This window comes from Stegostoma tigrinum, chromosome 1, assembly GCF_030684315.1.
Source record: "Stegostoma tigrinum isolate sSteTig4 chromosome 1, sSteTig4.hap1, whole genome shotgun sequence".
NCBI lineage: Eukaryota > Metazoa > Chordata > Chondrichthyes > Orectolobiformes > Stegostomatidae > Stegostoma > Stegostoma tigrinum.
The window spans coordinates 10,539,140-10,558,240 of NC_081354.1; the positions used below are offsets into that span (position 1 = coordinate 10,539,140).

At 41.0% G+C, this 19,101-nt stretch overlaps 1 protein-coding gene across 1 annotated transcript in view; it reads left to right on the forward strand.

The window, feature by feature from the left end:
• The first annotated feature begins 261 nt into the window (after nt 1–261).
• The window catches only part of LOC125454164 (probable E3 ubiquitin-protein ligase HERC3), a 58,365-nt gene continuing 39,525 nt past the window's right edge, over nt 262–19,101 (forward strand). The window contains exons 1-10 of the mRNA XM_059651127.1: nt 262–567; nt 3,795–3,951; nt 5,846–5,922; nt 11,598–11,819; nt 13,005–13,096; nt 13,263–13,396; nt 14,357–14,511; nt 15,085–15,158; nt 15,943–16,052; nt 18,216–18,275. Of these exons, the coding sequence (XP_059507110.1) occupies nt 387–567; nt 3,795–3,951; nt 5,846–5,922; nt 11,598–11,819; nt 13,005–13,096; nt 13,263–13,396; nt 14,357–14,511; nt 15,085–15,158; nt 15,943–16,052; nt 18,216–18,275 (1,262 nt within the window). The 5' untranslated portion in view covers nt 262–386. The remainder of the gene's footprint in view (nt 568–3,794; nt 3,952–5,845; nt 5,923–11,597; nt 11,820–13,004; nt 13,097–13,262; nt 13,397–14,356; nt 14,512–15,084; nt 15,159–15,942; nt 16,053–18,215; nt 18,276–19,101) is intronic.

Here is a 19,101-nt window from a genome sequence, read left to right on the forward strand (position 1 = left end):
TACTCCTAGTTAATCAATTGGCTTCAGTTTACTTTTCAGTTCCAGTTCCCTCTCATCATTCCATCAGCACGGTCATTCGGGAAATGGAAACTTAATACAGCAGATCAAGACAGTTGGAAGGTTACTCCCAAAGCAACTCAAAATTCTGGTTGCCATTGGCTCGTATTGCTGGCTCAGAGGCGGAGCCAAAGGAAGGGAATTTCCCAAACAAATAAACATATTGCGTGTGTGTTTGAGTCCAACAGAGATTGTCAAAGGCAGTATTGGTTGAGCCCCGGAAACAAGAATCTGACTCTCTCTGGGGTTAAATCATTCTTTTCTTCTCTCGGTTCCCGATTGATAGAAGGGGAATAATACAACAGGCAGCGAGAGAGAGAGGAGGGAGGATGTTGTGCTGGGGGGAGTTGGGCTCAGGGAGCGGACAGAATCCGTGCTGTCAGTCAGAGGAGATTCTCAAAGGAGAGAGAGTTCATCATGTTTGCAGCCGGGAAGGAGTCACTGTGTTTGTGTTGGAAAACGGAAAAGTTTACACCAAAGCCCGCGGACGGAAGCGAAAATCAAAATCAGGTGAGGAGACAGAAATATTACATTCCTGTCTATAAGTGGAAGGAGAATTGTTTAACATTGAATGGTTACAAATGTAAAGATACATGTATCAATTTAGACATATTGCAAAGCAAATGACGCGCTCAAAGTTTGCAGCTAACTGTATATGGAGTAGAGACCCTCTAATATCAATATTAAATTCTTGTCAAGAATTGTGTTTTCTTCATCCATTGGTCTCTGGATGAGTCAACATTTATTGCCCATCCCTTGTTAACCGTTTGTTCGTGACTGGTGTTACAGTCTGATAATTCATTCAAGTAAAATTGTCCCAGGAATTGTATTTAATGTTTATTTTAATGCTGTGCCCAAGCCCCGCGTTGCATTAATAACTGTGTTTGAGTGTCAGTTATAATGTGGGCATTGGTTATAATGTGGGCTTTGAGTATAATGTGGACATTAACCGTAAGTTAGTTATCGGTTAGAATATAGTTGATGGGTGGGACGTGATTATTGGTTGTAACGTGGGTGTCGATCGTAATATACAGACTCACGGTGCCTGGGTTTTAAGTGCAGTTTCCAGAGAGTTGTGATATCTTTTTCCCACATAATTCTTTCCTTGCTCTCTCTAAACTACATTTCTTCATTTTTGATTCTGGTATCTTTCGGTTTCGTTTCTCAGCCAGCTGCAGCAATGACGCAGAGTCCTGCTCTCAACCGCGAAGTAGCCGCCTCCAAAAACTGACTCAATTTGATCTGTTCACGCAAACAGAGCCAACAATATCTTTGTGGAAACAAACAAAAATTCATAACGTGTAAATTCGCAGAGGGTTTCATCATCGTCCACAGGCCCTTCGCCCAACTTAGTCCACATCAACACACAGAGCATCCTACCTAGACCCATCCTCCTATAACCTACCTAAGCGACACACCCCTGAACACTACCAGCAATTTTCAAGCATGACGAATCCACCTAACCTGCACATCTTTGGACTGTGGGAAGAAACTGGAGCACCCAGAGAAAGCCCACACAGACACAGGGAGAATATGCAGACTTGACACAGTCACCCAAGGGTAGAATCGAACCTAGGTCCCTGGTGCTACGAGGCAGCACCGCTAACCTCTGAGTTACCCTGATCTGGCTTGGAGCAACACTGTTTGTCTCAAAGTGAAATGTTGCCTTAATCACACCATCAGACATGATTTTAAGCCTCCAGGTTGGGTTGTTATTATTGCCCAGGGCACATGATCCACCAAGGGGTAATTAATTGGCATTTTAACCAATAACAACAGGGATATGACAAGATCACTCATCAAAATCCTGTGGGTCTTTTTTAAGATTAGCAAATCAGAAGCTAACTCATTTTGTCCTGTTAGTTCTTAATATCAGTTAATATGACTTTTCTTCTGTCTTGCTCCAGTCTCCACTATCTCCTTGTTTACCTACCCCTTTTATGTCGGTCTTTCTCTGGGCTCCAGGAGAGGTAGGCACGGAGCACAAGAGTCTCCTCTGGCTGTCCCCCCCACAAACAAGAATACCATTTTAGATACTGCTGGGTGGGGTAGCCTCTCAGGGTAAAATAGCAGCAGCAGCCAGGTCTTTGGCACCATGACTGGTTTGGCTGAAAAGAAAGGTATAGAAAAGTCCATTCAATCAATAGTGAATGCAATAGAATTCTTATCAACTGGGCCAATGGGCTGAGGAATGCCATATAGAGTTTAATTTAAATAAATCCAAGGTATTTCATTTTGGTAAGAAATCTGGGTAGGATTTACACATGTAATGGTAGGGTCCTAGGGACTTGTCAAACAGAGCAACCTAGGGGTGCAGGTACATAATTCCTTGGAAGTGGCATCACAGGTAGACAGGGTGATGAAGAAGGTGTTTGGCACATTTGCTTTCATTGGTCAGAGAACTGAGTGCAGGTCTTGGAATATCATGTTACATCTGTACAAGACATTGGTAAGGCCATGTTTAGTGTACTGCATGCAATTCTGGTCACCCTGGGATAGTGGGATATGGGCCAAACACAGGCAAATGGCACTAGTTCAATTTAGGATACCATATCAGCGTGGATAAGTTGAGCCAAAAGGTCTGTTTCTATGCCATCTAACTCTATGACTCTACCCCATAGCTCTCTCAGGTAACAAGTTTCAAAGATTCACAACTCACTGATAGAAAGAATTTCTCCTCATCTCAATCTTAAATTGGCGCCTCTGTATTCTGAGACTGTGCTGTCTGGTCTTAGACTCTCCCATGAGGAGAAGCACCTTCTCAGCATTTACCCTGTCAAGCCCTCTTAAGAATCACATATGTGTTTCAATTAGATCACTTTCATTATTCAAAGTTTCAATGCCCAACCTGTTAGCCCTCTATGCCAGGGATCATCCTATGAATGTTTTCAAAACAGCCTCCAATGAAATTATATCTTTTGTTAAATATGAGACAAAAACTGCTCATATTACTTCAAATTACTCTCACCAAAACCTTGCACAGTTGCAGTAAAATTTCCCTACTCTTACACTCCAACTCCCTTGAAATAAAAGCCAATACTCCATAAGCCTTTCTGATTATCTGCTGCATTTGTGTGCCCGCTTTCTGTGTTTCATGTACAAGTACCCTCAAGTCCCTTTGTTTCGCAGCTTTCTGCAGATTTTTCTCCATTTAAGTAATAGTCTTGTTATTTTGTTCTCCCTTGAAAAATTAACAACATCACATTTTCCCTCATTATAATCCGTTTGCCAACTTTTTGCCCACTTACCTAACTTATCAATATGTCTCTGTAAAGTGTTGCGAAGGTGGTGGTGAGCTGCCTTCCTGAACAGCTGCAGTTTATGTGCTGTTGGTGGTTCCACAGTGCAGTTTATGAGGGAATTCAGGGATTTTGACCTAGTGACAGTGAAGGAACGATGACATTTTTCAAGTCAGGGTAGTGAGTGGCTGCCGCCGCAGAAGATATAACATCTATCTGTTTACATCCTCCATCCACAGTCTCCAAGGGCCCAAACACACCTTCCAGGTGAAGCAACACTTTACCTGCACTTCACATAATCTAGTCTACTGCATTAACTGCTCACAAGCAGTTGGGGAAATGAAGCATACACTGGATGACTACTATGCAGAGATGGCTTTTTTTAAAAAAAGATTTCAACTCTCAAACTGTAACCATGGAATTCAACCTCACATCTGAGGATTACATAACCATTTTAACCTCAAATAATAATATTTTGATTTTGTTCTTTCTCTGTAGGAAGTTTTGTTCACTTCAAAGAGCAGAAAATTCATTTTGCCGACTGTGGGTCATCCCACATCCTGTTCCTTTCTAAGGGCGGAAGTCTTTATTATAGTGAAGTAAACTCAAAGCAACTTGAAGCTCAGGCAAAGGAGTTCTCCATACTGAAACCACAGTAAGAGTCATATTATTTCTGATGGCTTTTATATGAATAATAATGGATAATTTGTTTGGTTCTGCAGCATCATGTTGTAAACTGAATTGCTATCAGTGTTAGAAGATGGCAGAGTGAAGACAGAATTTAGCCCTTCACGGTATCAAGACACCATAGTCTTACCAGACCAGAGGCTGCTCTCTCATTGGAGAAAGACCACTGGTGGTGAATTAACCTGAGGGCCACCATTCCTCAGATGAGGGAAGAGTTTGAGAAGGAGAGTCCTTCATGGTAACCTCAGCTGGTGATGGGAATTGAACCAAACATCACACTGCTTCACAAACCAACTACCCAGCCAACTGAGTTAAACCAACCCCCATTTAGCCCTTAGACGACCCAATAGCCAGTTGACAGAATTTAATGTTCCATTCAAAAGTAGTCTATCAGTACTGCATCACCGTCATTGTTATCAGCTGTCCTTTAATTCAAAAGTAGCATCTATTTAAGGACTTTGAGTGTCTGCCATCAATCTTCATATGGCTGAATAGGTTGATTTTAAGCCCACAGATCTTTAGCCACATTCTGTAGCAAGTCCCGCACAGTACAGGGATGTGGAGTACAGAATTCCTCCCTGTTGCTGATCTTTCGGACATTGTGAGTCAAAGCTTCAGGGACATGTTGCCACCATTCTGAAAGGTTGGAAATAAGGTCCACCCAATCATTAATATCAATGCTGTGATGTTTTAAGGAGAGCTTCAACATGTCTTTGAAGCAATTTTTTTTTGCCTTCATCTAGAACATTGGCCACATGAGAGTTATGATAACAGGATCTGGCAGTCCGGATGTGATTTTAAACCATTGTATAGTGTCCTATACATCAAAGTGCATTTTGTAGCAGATTTACCTGAATGCTTTGAGAGCTGGTTTTAAGAAAGATATTAACATTTTGATAATCTTCCCATTGCCTGCAAAATGTGTGGCAGGGGCATTGCTGATGGAATTTCTCCAGTGCCCTTATGTATAACTGATAAGTTCTTACAAACTAGAGATAACAGTGATCCTGAAAACCAGCAAGACATTTTAGACTTGTAGATCTTTGCAATGTCAAACACTTGGTCTCTCCTATGTGATAGCAGTCCTGAAACATCGCATTAATTTTGTGCTCAAGTCTATGGAGTGGGACGTGACATTACAACTTGCTACATTAGAAGACAAGAGTGCCACCAGCTGAACCCAGGCTGATTCACGAACTCACTTTGGTGGGTTTAGCAACTGTTTATCCAGTGATATATTTCAAATAAGCAGTATGATCTTGTGGGCATTGTAACTGCTTACGAAATTCACACAGAGACGCAAGGACAACAAAAAATATGTTGGTGCTGGTTACATTTTAAAAGTCCAGTGATGATCTCCTACAAAAGTGGGTTAGAAAAAAATTCTAAAAATCCTCCCAAAAAATTAAATAAACAAGAAACATTACTAAGAAAAAAATTAAAAGTGGTGATTTTTTTCAAAAAAGAAAATCATTCCTGAGAACTGGGTATCACTGACTGGGCCAACAGTTATTTTCCATTCCGGGGTGGTAGTGAAATGCCTCTGAAGCCCATTTTGCTGTAACCAGACCACCAATGTTATTCAGGCTAGAGTTCGAAGATTGTATCAGTGATAATGGGAACTGCAGATGCTGGAGAATCCAAGATAATGAAATGTGAGGCTGGATGAACACAGCAGGCCCAGCAGCATCTCAGGAGCACAAAAGCTGACGTTTCGGGCCTAGACTAGGCCCGAAACGTCAGCTTTTGTGCTCCTGAAATGCTGCTGGGCCTGCTGTGTTCATCCAGCCTCACATTTCATTATCTAGAGTTCTAAGATGTTGGTTGAATTTGCATTCTCATTCTGTTCTGTTTATGTTTAGGTTACTTAAGGGTTTGAATGACAGAAGAGTCATTCAAGTGGCCTGTGGAAACAATCACTCACTGGCATTGGCCAAAGGTAAAATTTAGTCTTGAACATCATTGTAACATAAAATTAATACACTTTGCATCTACACCTGTTGCAAACTAGGTCCGCCTTTAGCATCGTAAAAGACTTGCATGTTCAGTGTTAAATACTGAAAAAATAAATTGTCCTTGGTCAGCTTATGATATACCTTTGAAGCAGGTTGGATTTGGGCTTTAACCTTAGATTTAGGAACACCAGCATGGCGCTGTAACGCCTCTCATTAAAAGTCAGATTTTTGCAACAGTTATGTGGAAAACCAAACCCTGCAAAGGAAGAAGCTTGAAAATATGGCTATTGGCTGAATATCGTATTACCTATCACACATTACAATAGTGGCTTCATTTCCAAAATCCTTCATTGACTTCAGGCTATATTGTGGACATAAGAGGCACTATGTAAAGGCAAGTGTTTTTATAAATATATAACACAAACTACTGCAGGCAATAATTCTGCCTTTTTGTATCTAAAACTTGAAAAGGCTTAACTGACTTTCATCTTCTATCATCCTTAGTTATCTTGACCTTCTGGTTCAGCACAACTGAGTGACTAGTCAGGCCACGACAGAGGGCAGTGAAAAGATAGATTTATATTTGCAGTATTTAAGAAAAAAATTGAATTTAAATTCTAAAACTGGCAGGTTGAGATTAAAAATCTGTTATAAAAAGGGCTGATACTACTTTAATACCAAACCAATGTTAAAGGAGATAATAAAGAACAGTGTCCATCCATCTGTCACTTGTTTGCATCCCAGGACAGGTCCTAACTCAAGTCCCATACAGATGATTCTTGAACTGCATAATGCTAGGTGAGGTGGCTTCTTTTGTGTAAAATACTGGAAAAATAAATTGTCTTTAGTCAGCTTATGACACACCTTTGAAGCAGATTGGATTTGAACTTTAACCTTAGATTTAGGGACACCAGCATGGCGCTGTAACAGCCTTTCATTAAAAGTCAGTTTTGTGTATTCACTGATATGTCAGTTGCTCCACGATCCTGGAGCAACCTTGTGCTGATGTCACAGAGCTGCACATCACCGTGCGTAAATAACACAGTGTGGGTTGAGTTAGAACTTTCTCCACCAGGTGAAATTCTAGGATGGTGATGAAAACACAAGGAAGCTACGTTTGTCCTTAGGTAATGTTACTATAAGCCATGGCCTGAAATAGCTATGATTAACTTGCATAGCAGTATTTAGGACTAATGCATGATAGATAGTAATGCTTTGGAGTCTAAATCTGAACACAGATCTTGACATAGGCTGATTGAGGAGAAGGCAATCTCAAATGCAAAATTGTAGTGGGGCATCACACCGTGCAATAAAATAACCTCACATAGCTTTCCTCATTATTTAACATTTTACAATATCTTCCCCAGGGCAATAGCAACTAAAAGTAAAAAGGCCTATCTACCTTTTACTATGGGACAAAGGTAGCACAATTATTTTACACTTGTACCCTATTGCACCACTGAGAGTGAGTGCTGTGGTCTCTAGGGCTATCTGTAGTAGGATCTGAGCTCAACCTTTTCTGACTCAGAAACTAGTATTAAATGAACCGATGGTTTCTACTTTTTGATGTACACAGTATGCTGGAAGCAAACATCATATGTAGACACTATTCAAAGATGGACACATTAAGTGATTTATAGCTTTGTTTAGAGCTAATTTCCGTCAAGGCTACTATCTCCTGAAGACTTCTGTTCACCGACTTCAAGCTACCCAATCCCACAAAACATAAGCCTTGGGTGTGTAGGCTTAACATAGCCATCCCAGACAGAAAGAAGCTACTGGAGAATAAAATTCCATCCCCAAAGAAGGAGGAGAGGTGACCTAATTGAGGTATACAAGATAATGAGAGGCATAGATAGAGTTGATAGCCAGACACTATTTCCCAGGGCAGAAATGGCTAACACGAGGGGTCATAGTTTTAAGCTGGTTGGAGGAAAGTATAGAGGGGATGTCAGAGGCGGGTTCTTTACACAGAGAGTTGTGAGAGCATAGAATGCATTGCCAGCAGCAGTTGTGGAAGCAAGGTCATTGGGGTCATTTAAGAGACTGCTGGACTTGCATATGGTCACGGAAATTTGAGGGTGCATACATGAGGATCAATGGTCGGCACAACATCGTGGGCTGAAGGGCCTGTTCTGTGCTGTACTGTTCTATGTTCTATGTTCTATTCCCAATTCCACCGCCTCCGCCGCATCTGCTCCCGGGATGAGGCATTCCACTCCCGCCCATCCCAGATGTCCACGTTCTTCAAGGACCGCAACTTTCCCCCCACAGTGGTCGAGAGCTCCATTGACTGCATCTCCCGCATTTCCCGCAACACATGCCTCACACCCCGCCCCCGCCACAACCACCCCAAGAGGATCCCCCTCGTTCTCACATACCAACCCACCAACCTCCGGATACAACGTATCATCCTCCGACACTTCTGCCATCTACAATCTGACCCCACCACCCAAGATATTTTTCCATCCCCACCCTTGTCTGCCTTCCGGAGAGACCACTCTCTCCGTGACTCCCTAGTCCGCTCCACACTCCCCTCCAACCCCACCACACCTGGCACCTTCCGCTGCAACCGCAGGAAGTGCTACATGTGCCCCCACACCTCCTCCCTCACCCCTATCCCAGGCCCCAAGATGACCTTCCATATCAAGCAGATGTTCACCTGCACATCTGCCAATGTGGTATACTGTATCCATTGTACCCGGTGTAGCTTCCTCTACATTGGGGAAACCAAGCGGAGGCTTGGGGACCACTTTGCAGAACACCTCCGCCCGGTCCGCAGTAAACAACTGCACCTCCCGGTCGCGAACCATTTCAACTCCCCCTCCCATTCTTTAGATGACATGTCCATCATGGGCCTCCTGTAGTGCCACAATGATGCCACCCGAAGGTTGCAGGAACAGCAACTCATATTCCGCTTGGGAACCCTGCAGCCCAATGGTATCAATGTGGACTTCACAAGCTTCACAATCTCCCCTTCCCCCACTGTATCCTAAAACCAACCCAGTTCGTCCCCTCTCACCACTGCATCCCAAAACCAGCCCAGCCTGTCCCCGCCTCCCTAACCTGTTCTTCCTCTCACCTATCCCTTCCTCCCACCTCAAGCAACGCCTCCATTTCCTACCTACTAACCTCATCCCGCCTCCTTGACCTGTCCGTTTTCCCTGGACTGACCTATCCCCTCGCTACCTCCCCACCTATACGCTCCTTTCCACCTATCTTCTTTTCCCTCCATCTTCGGTCCGCCTCCCCCTCTGTCCCTATTTATTCCATTCCCTCTCCCCATCCCCCTCTCTGATGAACGGTCTAGGCCCAAAACGTCAGCTTTTGTGCTCCTGAGATGCTGCTTGGCCTGCTGTGTTCATCTAGCTTCACACTTTGTTATACTGGAGAATGTTACCTTCTTTAAAGTAGCCTGCTTAATTTAATTAAATCTTAGCTATACTAAGCCATATTTTAAGGATAATACTGTGTGGAGTTGGAGGACCAGAGCAGGCCAGGCAGAATCAGAGGAGCAGGAAAGTTGACGTTTTGGGTCGGGACCCTTCTTCAGAAAGAAGGCGCCTTTTCTGAAGAAGGGTCCTGACCCAAAACGTCAATTTTCCTGCTCCTCTGGTGCTGCCTGGCCTGCTGTGTTTCTCCAGCCCCACACTGTGTAATCTCTGACTCCAGCACCAGCAGTTCTTACTATCCCATACTTTAAGGGTCTGGATTTCTCTGTTCAGAATTTATACTTGGCCAGTTTAAGGAGCTTGCGAGAGAAAAGGATTTGTTCTGTTGTATCGGAAAATCATTAATGAGATGATTTAGTAATCTTGCCAATTTATTAGTAGCAATTAAAAGTAATCAACTTTAAATGGTAAGTAACCTGCCACGATGAAAAAAAAATCAAAAAACCATATCCAATAAAACCCAGCCTGATGTTGTTTTAAACCATTCAAGAATACCTAAGAATTTTAAAGAATAAAAATATCAATCAACATTTAAAGTAAAATTTTTCCATGAAACCCCAAACAATAAAGGTATCTTCTCTGATTAGAGAAAATATCTTTTAGAGCATTATATGAGGGTTTCTAATACTTCTGAAATCTACAGTGACAAGGTTTTACTTTTATATTGATCCTCCGTGTTTTGAAAAAACTTCCAATTCTTTTCCAATTTCACATGTTGCTGTATCATTTAGCCTTAATCCTCAATTATTTTAGTCAATTTGTTTGTTATGTTGTATAACTGCAACATAAAATTTTCTTACATCTCTCCCTTACTCTTTTCAAAAATAAACTAATCCTTTGTTAAAAATTTATCAGTAAAAAGATGTTTATTATTTTTCTGTAAAGCAAAATCTAAAAAACTGTTGACGCTGTAAATCAGAAACAAAAACAGAATTTGCTGGAAAAGCTCAGTAGGCCTGGCAACATCTGTGGAGAGCAATCAGAGTTAATATTTCAGAGATAGTAGGAACTGCAGATGCTGGAGAATCTGAGATAACAAGGTATAGAGCTGAATGAATACAGCAGGTGAAGCAGCATCAGAGGAGCAGGAAGGCTGACGTTTCAGGCCTAGACCCTTCTTCGGAAAAGGGTCTGGTCTAGGTCTGAAACGTCAGCCTTCCTGCTCCTCTGATGCTGCTTTGCCTGCTGTATTCATCCAGCTCTATATCTTGTTAATATTTCAGGCTGAGTAACCCTTCCTCAGGACTGTTCTGAAGAAGGGTCGCTCAAAGCATTAACCCTGACTTCTCTCCACTGATGTTGCCAGGCCTGTTGAGCTTTTCCAGCAATTTCTGTTTTTGTTTATTTTTTCTGTCTTTAGCTTTGCACACATTTCTATCTATATTTGGCATGAGTGTTGTTTGATCCCATTGTCTCTTGCTATTTGTATCATAAGGATCTTTGCTTGCCATCTTCAATCAGTTGGATATTTCAGGTTTTATAGTTTCCATACCTGCCCTGTAATGAACATTGTGTTTCTCACATCCAAATGAAATACAGCCATATCACTTTCAAGGCCTACTCTTTTTGATTTAACTATTGTTTATACCTTTTTGTTTTGTGTGTTCATTAACTTAATTGATGGCGCTTGTGTGTTATCCCAATGTCCCCTTCCAGGTTTCTCCTAAATTCAAGGTAGGCTTTGCTGACATTTTCTACTCACTCTGATGGCTCCTTGAATGATTATCTTCTTGTTCTCATGAATCCTTGGCTTTAAGTGTTTTTGCTCTCAATATGTGTCCTATCTAATTATTTGCACTTGTTTATCAACCTAAACTACATTTCTAACAAGATAACATCACGACAAGACCACTGAGTGGAACATCATACCTTGAGGCTTGTGGGTCGGTTGGCTTGGATGGCTGCTTTGTGATGCAGAGTGATACCAACAATGCAGGTTCATTTCCTGTACTAGCTGAGGTTACCATAAAAGTCCTGCCTTCCCTAACTCACCCCTAGCCTGAGGTGAGGTGACCCCCGGCCGGGTAGAACTAATCGTTCAAAGCCATGAATCTTATTGACATTCAGCAACATACAAAAATTGGTCTAAAATAGAAACAAGTTTCCTGTATTTAAGTTTTCTTGTAAACGTGATCATTTAAAACTTAGAATACACTTACTTTTGCCAAAGGTTTTGTTTATTCTTCTTACTTCTTTTATGCTGAAAGACGGTCAACTCTTTGCCTGGGGACAGAACACTTATGGCCAGCTCGGTCTTGGTACAACAGATGCCTCGCAGCACAATCATCAGCGTGTGATGTCCCTCATTGGGATGCCAGTGGCTCAGATCGCTGCGGGAGGAGAACACAGCTTCGCCCTGTCTCTCTCTGGGGCTCTGTTTGGATGGGGAAGAAATAATCACGGACAGCTGGGACTCAAGGACACAGAGGGTAAGAACCTTTACAGAAACAGTTACCCCTCCTTTTCGTTTCTACTAGTTCCACTTTCAAACAAAGTTTTGCATCCATCCAAAACCAGTGAATCATTTAACAATGGATCTAATTTTGTGTTTAGTGTTTAAGTTCATCAACTGTATTGACTTCAAAGAAAGCTGCCCACAATGACCTAATGATTTCTGTGGCATAGGCTTCAACTTTCCTCACATTAATTCCAGTTTTGCATCCAGCAACAATGATACCATCAAGTCAGCTAAGCAGATGTTTGCTTTGAAAAATTTTCACAAGCAGAGAATCAGGAAGTAAGTAAAGTAATGATTGGGATACAGATAGAAGATGAAACTGAGCTATCGTTAAAAAACATTAAAACAATTTTAAAAATCCATGGAATTTCACATGGAAAGGAGGACATTTAGGTTCCATAAATATAAATTCAACTTATCAAGGCCAGAGAATGCATTCACCAATAATTCTTGCTGACTACACTGTTAAAAACTCAGTTAAGTCTCTGTCAACAAAATGTAATACCTGTCGAATAATTTTACAATGAAACTATTGTGTAAAAGGTGGAAAGCTCTTGAACCCTTACTATTCCCAGATCAATTCAGAGGGAGGTTCATTGTTGTAGGTTTGGAGTCACATGTAGGCTTGACCACATAAGGATGATGGAATCTTCAAAAGGCAATCAATTATTTCATAGTCACCATAATAGAAGCTAGCTGTCAATCCTACATTTTCTGAATTGAATTTTTGTCTATTTACCCAAGGACAATAATCCTAAGCTTTTGGGGTACTAGCTCAAATAATTTTACCACATTGCCAGTACTTCTCTATTTATCCCTAATTTACTTCATTTATGGTCATTTATTTCTGTTTAAAATCACGTGCGCACCAGTAATTTTTTATTCTTATCATGTTTTCTTGACAAAATCCTGATGCAAAAAAACACATAACAAAGAGCACATTACAACAGAGGCTTCCCCTACATCAATCATGGAGACTGACCAGAAAGAGGTTTATAAAAATATTGAGCGGAATACAAAAGTCAGAATAATAATGATTCATTTAATGGTTTTCATTTAGTGAGACACCTCCTCTTCAAAATACCGCAGAACAGGTGATTGCTTTGGAAATAGTGGAAGGAATGTTACTTCATCAGTCTTTCAATCATTCTTACAGATAGACATAAGCCCAGCCGCATAAAGCTGTTGGATTGTAAGAAGGTTGTCCATGTCGCTTGTGGAGAAGAGCACACTGCTGTTCTGACCAAGGTTTGTTCAGAAGCTTTTCAATCAACTTTATTTAGGTGTGGTGATATCCTAACCTTGTAAGTGACAATTTAGGAGCTTTACCGTCGTTTGCAGCCTATATAATAAAACCAAAGGTTTCCCTTGGAATCAGATGTAACATGTCCTTAATTCATTGCTTTTCCTTTAGGATGGGCTTGTTTACACCTTTGGAGCAGGGCGTTATGGGCAACTTGGACACAACTCTACAGAGGATGAGACTAAACCTCATCTGGTCGGCTACCAGATTTTTGGAAAGAAAGCTTCTCAAATAGCTTGTGGAAGGTGCGATCTGAAAACAAGAAATCAAATTAAATGAGGCTATGTCTCTTTGAATCTTTCTTATGTGGGAATCAGAAAGATTTGAAATTATGCAATGCATTAGTCACATAACACAGATTGCCATGTGCCATGTAATTTCATCTGGTCAACTGTTTCATTATCCGTACAGTTCAGTGACAGTTTTAGATTGTTAAGATCTATTTCTTATTTGTGAATAAATAATAGCTCAGTGTGTGGTTTAAGTGTGGCAAGTGGACATTCAGTCTTTGAGGAGCCTGAGTAGAGAGATATTTGAGAATGTGGCTTGGGAATAATTGGTGGAAACCTGGCACAGCAGAAGTCTGGACTTCTATTGTGGAGCTCCAAGGGACAATTCTACTCTTCTCACTAGGTCCCATTGGTTTTTGGCACTTGTTAAGTATGTATAGCCTGGGGAGATGGTGGTGTAGTAATTAAACCTGCCATCTATACCAGCTTACATGGAAAAATCGAAAAAACTGTGGACGCTGTAAATCAGGAACAAAACCAAAGTTGCTGGAAAAGCTCAGCAGCTCAGCATCTGTGAAGGAAAAAACAGAGTTAACGTTTCAGGTCCAGTGACCCTTCCTCAGAACTGTGGACACCGGACAATGAAAAGTTCTGAAGAAGGGTCACTGGACCTGAAATATTAACTCAGTCTTTTTCCTTCACAGATGTGGCCAGACCTGCTGAGCTTTTTCAGCAACTCTGTTTTTGTTCCTAGCTTACATGTGACTCCACAACCATGTGATTGACTTTTAGTTAAAGATGGGCAATAAATGCTAAGCCAGTGAAGCCTACATCCCATGAGTAAAGAGAAAATAAAATGGCAGCAAAACTAAGTTCCAAAGCTGTAAGACTAAGAGAAATTTTGCATTGTTTAGAGCTAATCAGCAATGCAAAACCAGGAAAAATCATGGAAATTTATGATTTTATTTTAAACAGTTACCACACACTTGTCTTTGTTCAGTCCTCTGGGAAGATCTATTCCTTTGGTCGTGGAGACAAAGGGCAACTTGGAAATAGAGAAACCAAAGATCAGCTAGTGCCTCTTCCCATCAACATCATGGACATCGTCAACAATAATGGAAATGGAAACAGTGAGTAATATAAGACTTTACTCCTCATTGTGCAGAAAATGTAAATGTTAATGTTGATCTGTGGTGCAATATTTTGCAATTTCAGCCAGACTTCGATGTAATATGAAAAGCAAATAAAATTAGTCAACCTCATGTGCCCACAGGGAATATAAAATTAAACAAGTTAAATAATTACACTAATCTTTAAAATAATTTTTAAGGTCTGTGGACAACCATACCAAGGTGTATAGAAATAATTCAGTTCTCATTTTAAACTTGCAATTTCAGTCTGTATTTTTATTCACTTTCACATTTTGAATTCTTATTCATAATGGAAAATCCCTATGTATACATGTATTGCTGTAACCATATGTTGCCCCCACCCCACAATGATGACACCGTAAATTCTTCAGTCAATGTGTAATTCTATAGGCTTTTTCCATTCCAAACATAGGCAAATAAATTTACATTGGATGAACAAGATAGAAAAGAGCCATAAATATAAACTGAACACATTACATAGGGAAGAGCAGGTCAACATATACTTTGAATAACATTGATATCCACTTAACGTGTATTCATACATCTTGACAGATCATGAAGCAAGGTCAGTTGTGAGGATATTTGCAGGAGGAAACCAAAGTTTTGCAGAGTGCAATCGTGCAGTGGTAAGAATCTAAGTTCTCCTTAAGTCATATGGTAGTGTTGCAATAAGTAGTACTAGTGTGCAAGACTGTATGATGGGAATGGATATTCATTTGGCTCAAAAACATTTCAGGTCATTGTTTCATATTTGAAAACTGACTTTTCCATTTTTAATTCAATTCCATTCCATTCGTATGAAACTAAAACAAAGAACTACAGATACTGGAGATCCGAAACAAAAACAGAAAATAATGGAGGAACTCAGCATGTCTGGCAGCAGCTGTGGAGAGAGAAACAATTAACGTTCCAAAATGTTCACTCCGCTTTTCTCTCCAAAGATGCTGCAAGACCATCTGAGTTTCTCCAACACTGTTTTTTGGTCCATTCTGTTCAAGTCCTTGCCTCAGAATCTGGTGAAGTTTAATTCTTGGTAGTTTTGTCACTAGTACTTTGCTATTGACTTCCACGCTCAAGCCAGGCAAGGAGACTAGCCCAAAATCTACCTTGTGGAGACAAACCCATGCTGTGGATGTTATTCTGAAACACACACTAACGAAGTGAGTTAAACAGAACTCTTCCCCGTCCAGCCATTTCATTTATAATTTCCTTAATTAACTATTTAATTAAACTGAAAATGTATTTTAACCAGATTCAAAATTAATTTTCAGAAGTGATTGAATGTGGATGTGTAGGTTGGAGATATACAGGATTGTGGAGAAAGAACATTGTCTGTATTGTAGAGAGTTGATGTTTCCCGTTAGCGTCCCTCATGTACATTTAATCCCCTTGGTTTATTTTTCTCTTTAGGATTTGGCGTCCTCTACTGACCAGTCTGCCCTCTCCACTCTCAATGCTTTCAGGCGAATTGTGACAGTGGACAATTTACTGGAGCAGGAATTGAACAAAAACAAGAGAAGGTAAGGTGCCTTCCTGAGAAATTCATTTTGCCATCTTCAATTTCCATGCAATTTCTTATTAACGCCTGTTCATGAATTCCTTTTGTATTCATTTCCTCTGTGCAAACACATGTTACCTGTTAATGTTAAATCTGACATTCCCTGACTGATGTTAAAGTGACAAACATTAAATAATTTAAATTCCAGTCTCTTTCGTACAGAATATATGAAGAAGATAATCAATAGAATCAACAGTAGGCCAATCAGCCACATGATGGAGCTCCCAATCTACCATTCAAATAAATATAAATGCTTAATATTTAAAAACGAGAGATAATTAGCAATAGTCTATAAAGTACCATGGACAGTTCTCCATTAAAAAAACAATGAGACGAATTAATGGCACACCAGTGGTTTGCTGTTTTTTGCTGGGTCCACTGTTTTTTGTCATTTATAGAAGTGACTTGAATGTGAATATAAGGGGTATGGCTAGTACATTTGCAGATGACACCAACATTGGTGGTGTAGTGGACAGTGAAGAAGATGACCTCAGAGTACAACAGGATCTTGATCAGGTGGGTCAAAGAGTGGCAGATGGAGCTTAATTTAGATCAATGTGAGGTGTTGCATTTTGGTGAGGCAATCAGTGCAGGACTTATAAAGTCAACGGTAGGGCCCTGGGGAGTATTGTCAAACAAAGGGACCCAGACGTGTAGGTGCATGGTTCCTCGAAAGTGGGGTCACAGGTAGAAAGAGTGGTTATGTATGCAACAAAAACAGAAATTGCTGGATAAGCTCAACAGATCTGGCAGCATCTGTGGAGAGAAATTGCAGTTAACATTTCGGGTTTGATTTCTCTCCACAGATGCTGCCAGATCTGCTGAGCTTATCCAGCAATTTCTGTTTTTGTTGCATACATAACCACTCTTTCTACCTGTGACCCCACTTTCGAGGAACCATGCACCTACACGTCTGGGTCCCTTTGTTTGACAATACTCCCCAGGGCCCTACCGTTGACTTTATAAGTCCTGCACTGATTGCCTCACCAAAATGCAACACCTCACATTGATCTAAATTAAGCTCCATCTGCCACTCTTTGACCCACCTGATCAAGATCCTGTCTTACTCTGAGGTCATCTTCTTCACTGTCCACTACACCACCAATGTTGGTGTCATCTGCAAACGTACTAGCCATACCCCTTATATTCACATTCAAGTCACTTCTATAAATGACAAAAAACAGTGGACCCAGCAAAAAACAGCAAGTATGGCAGCATTTGTGGAGAGAAATCAAACCCGAAATGTTAACTACGATTTGTCTTCACGGATGCTGCCAGACTTGCTGAGCTTTTCCAGCAATTTCTGTTTTTGTTTCTGATTTACAGCGTCTGCAGTTCTTTTGGTGGTTACAAAGTCATTTGGCATGCTTACCTTCATTGGTCAGCGTGCTGAGTATAGGAGCTGGGCTGTACAAGTTGCAACTGTATTGGACATTGGTTAGGCCACTTTTGGAAAACTGCATTCAATCTGGTCCAAGGTAACAAGGTGTAAAGCTGGATGAACACAGCAGGCCAAGCAGCATCAGAGGAGCAGGAAGGCTGACGTTTCAGGCCTAGACCCTTCTTCAGAAATCTGGTCTCCCTGCTGTAGGAAAGATGTTGTTACACTTGAAATGGTTCAGAAAAGATTTACAAGGGTGTTGCTGGGATTGGAGGATTTGAACTAAAGGGAGAGGATGAATAGACTGGGGCTTTCTTCCCTGGAGTGTCAGAGGCTGAGGGATGACCTTACAGAGGTTTTTAAAATCATGAAGGGCATGGATAGGGTGAATGGCCAAGCTCTTTTTCCCTGGGTAGGGGAGTCCAAAACCTAGAGGGCACAGGTTTAAGGTGAGAGGGAAAAGATTTAAAAGAGATCTAAGGGGCAACTTTTTCACACAGAGGGTGGTGCATGTATGGAATGAGCTGCCAGAAGAAGTGGTGGAGGTGGGCACAATTACAACATTTAAAAGGCATCTGGATGGGTACATGAATAGGAAGGGTTTGGAGGGATATGGGATAAATGCAGGCAAATGGGACTAGATCAGTTTAGGATATCTGGTCAGCAAGGGCAAGTTGTAATATAGGATCTGTTTTCATGCTATATAAGTCTATGACTGTAATTCTTTTTGAATTTCAATTACAGGGCAATCATTCGGGCATTTTCTTCTCCTCAAGTTCTGTGTGGAAGTTTCCTGGATGTCAGGTAAACAAATGTGTTATTGGCTAATTATGAGCCCCAAAATATCTAAAGTAAACTTGTTGTTACCGTATCTAATTAAGTTCCTTGCTTTATTGCCTAGGCCCAAACCAAAAGACAGGTCCCAAGTTCTTTACCAAACATCATTAGGATGCATTTTACTTTTTGCATTTACTTTGCTCAGTCTTCTTGGGCAGATTTTTTCACTGGAGAAAAGGAGGAGGAGAGGGGACCTAATTGAGGTATACAAGATAATGAGAGGCATAGATAGAATTGATAGCCAGAGACTATTTCCCAGGGCAGAAGTGGCTAACACGAGGGGTCATAGTTTTAAGCTGGTTGGAGGAAAGTACAGAGGGGATGTCAGAGGCAGGTTCTTTACACAGAGAGTTGTGAGAGCATGGAATGCGTTGCCAGCAGCAGTTGTGGAAGCAAGGTCATTGGGGTCATTTAAGAGACTGCTGGACATGCATATGGTCACAGAAATTTGAGGGTGCATACATGAGGATCAATGGTCGGCACATCGTGGGCTGAAGGGCCTGTTCTGTGCTGTACTGTTCTATGTTCTATGTCAATGCAGTGCAGTGTTCCTGGCCTGCTGTGTTCCTCGTGCTCCACACTGTATTGACTCTGACCCCAGCATCTACAGTTCTTGCTATTTCTCTGTCTCTGACCCTTCACTTTCCTCCTTTAAAGAATTCATTAAAAAAATTTTTTTAATCTAAACATTTGGATCAAATCACCGAATGCCTTTTTCTTTGAATTGGCATCAGATTTCTGTCCCATGACAGTTCAGTGAATATTTCTTTGCATTTGAGGTGTCATATAAAGG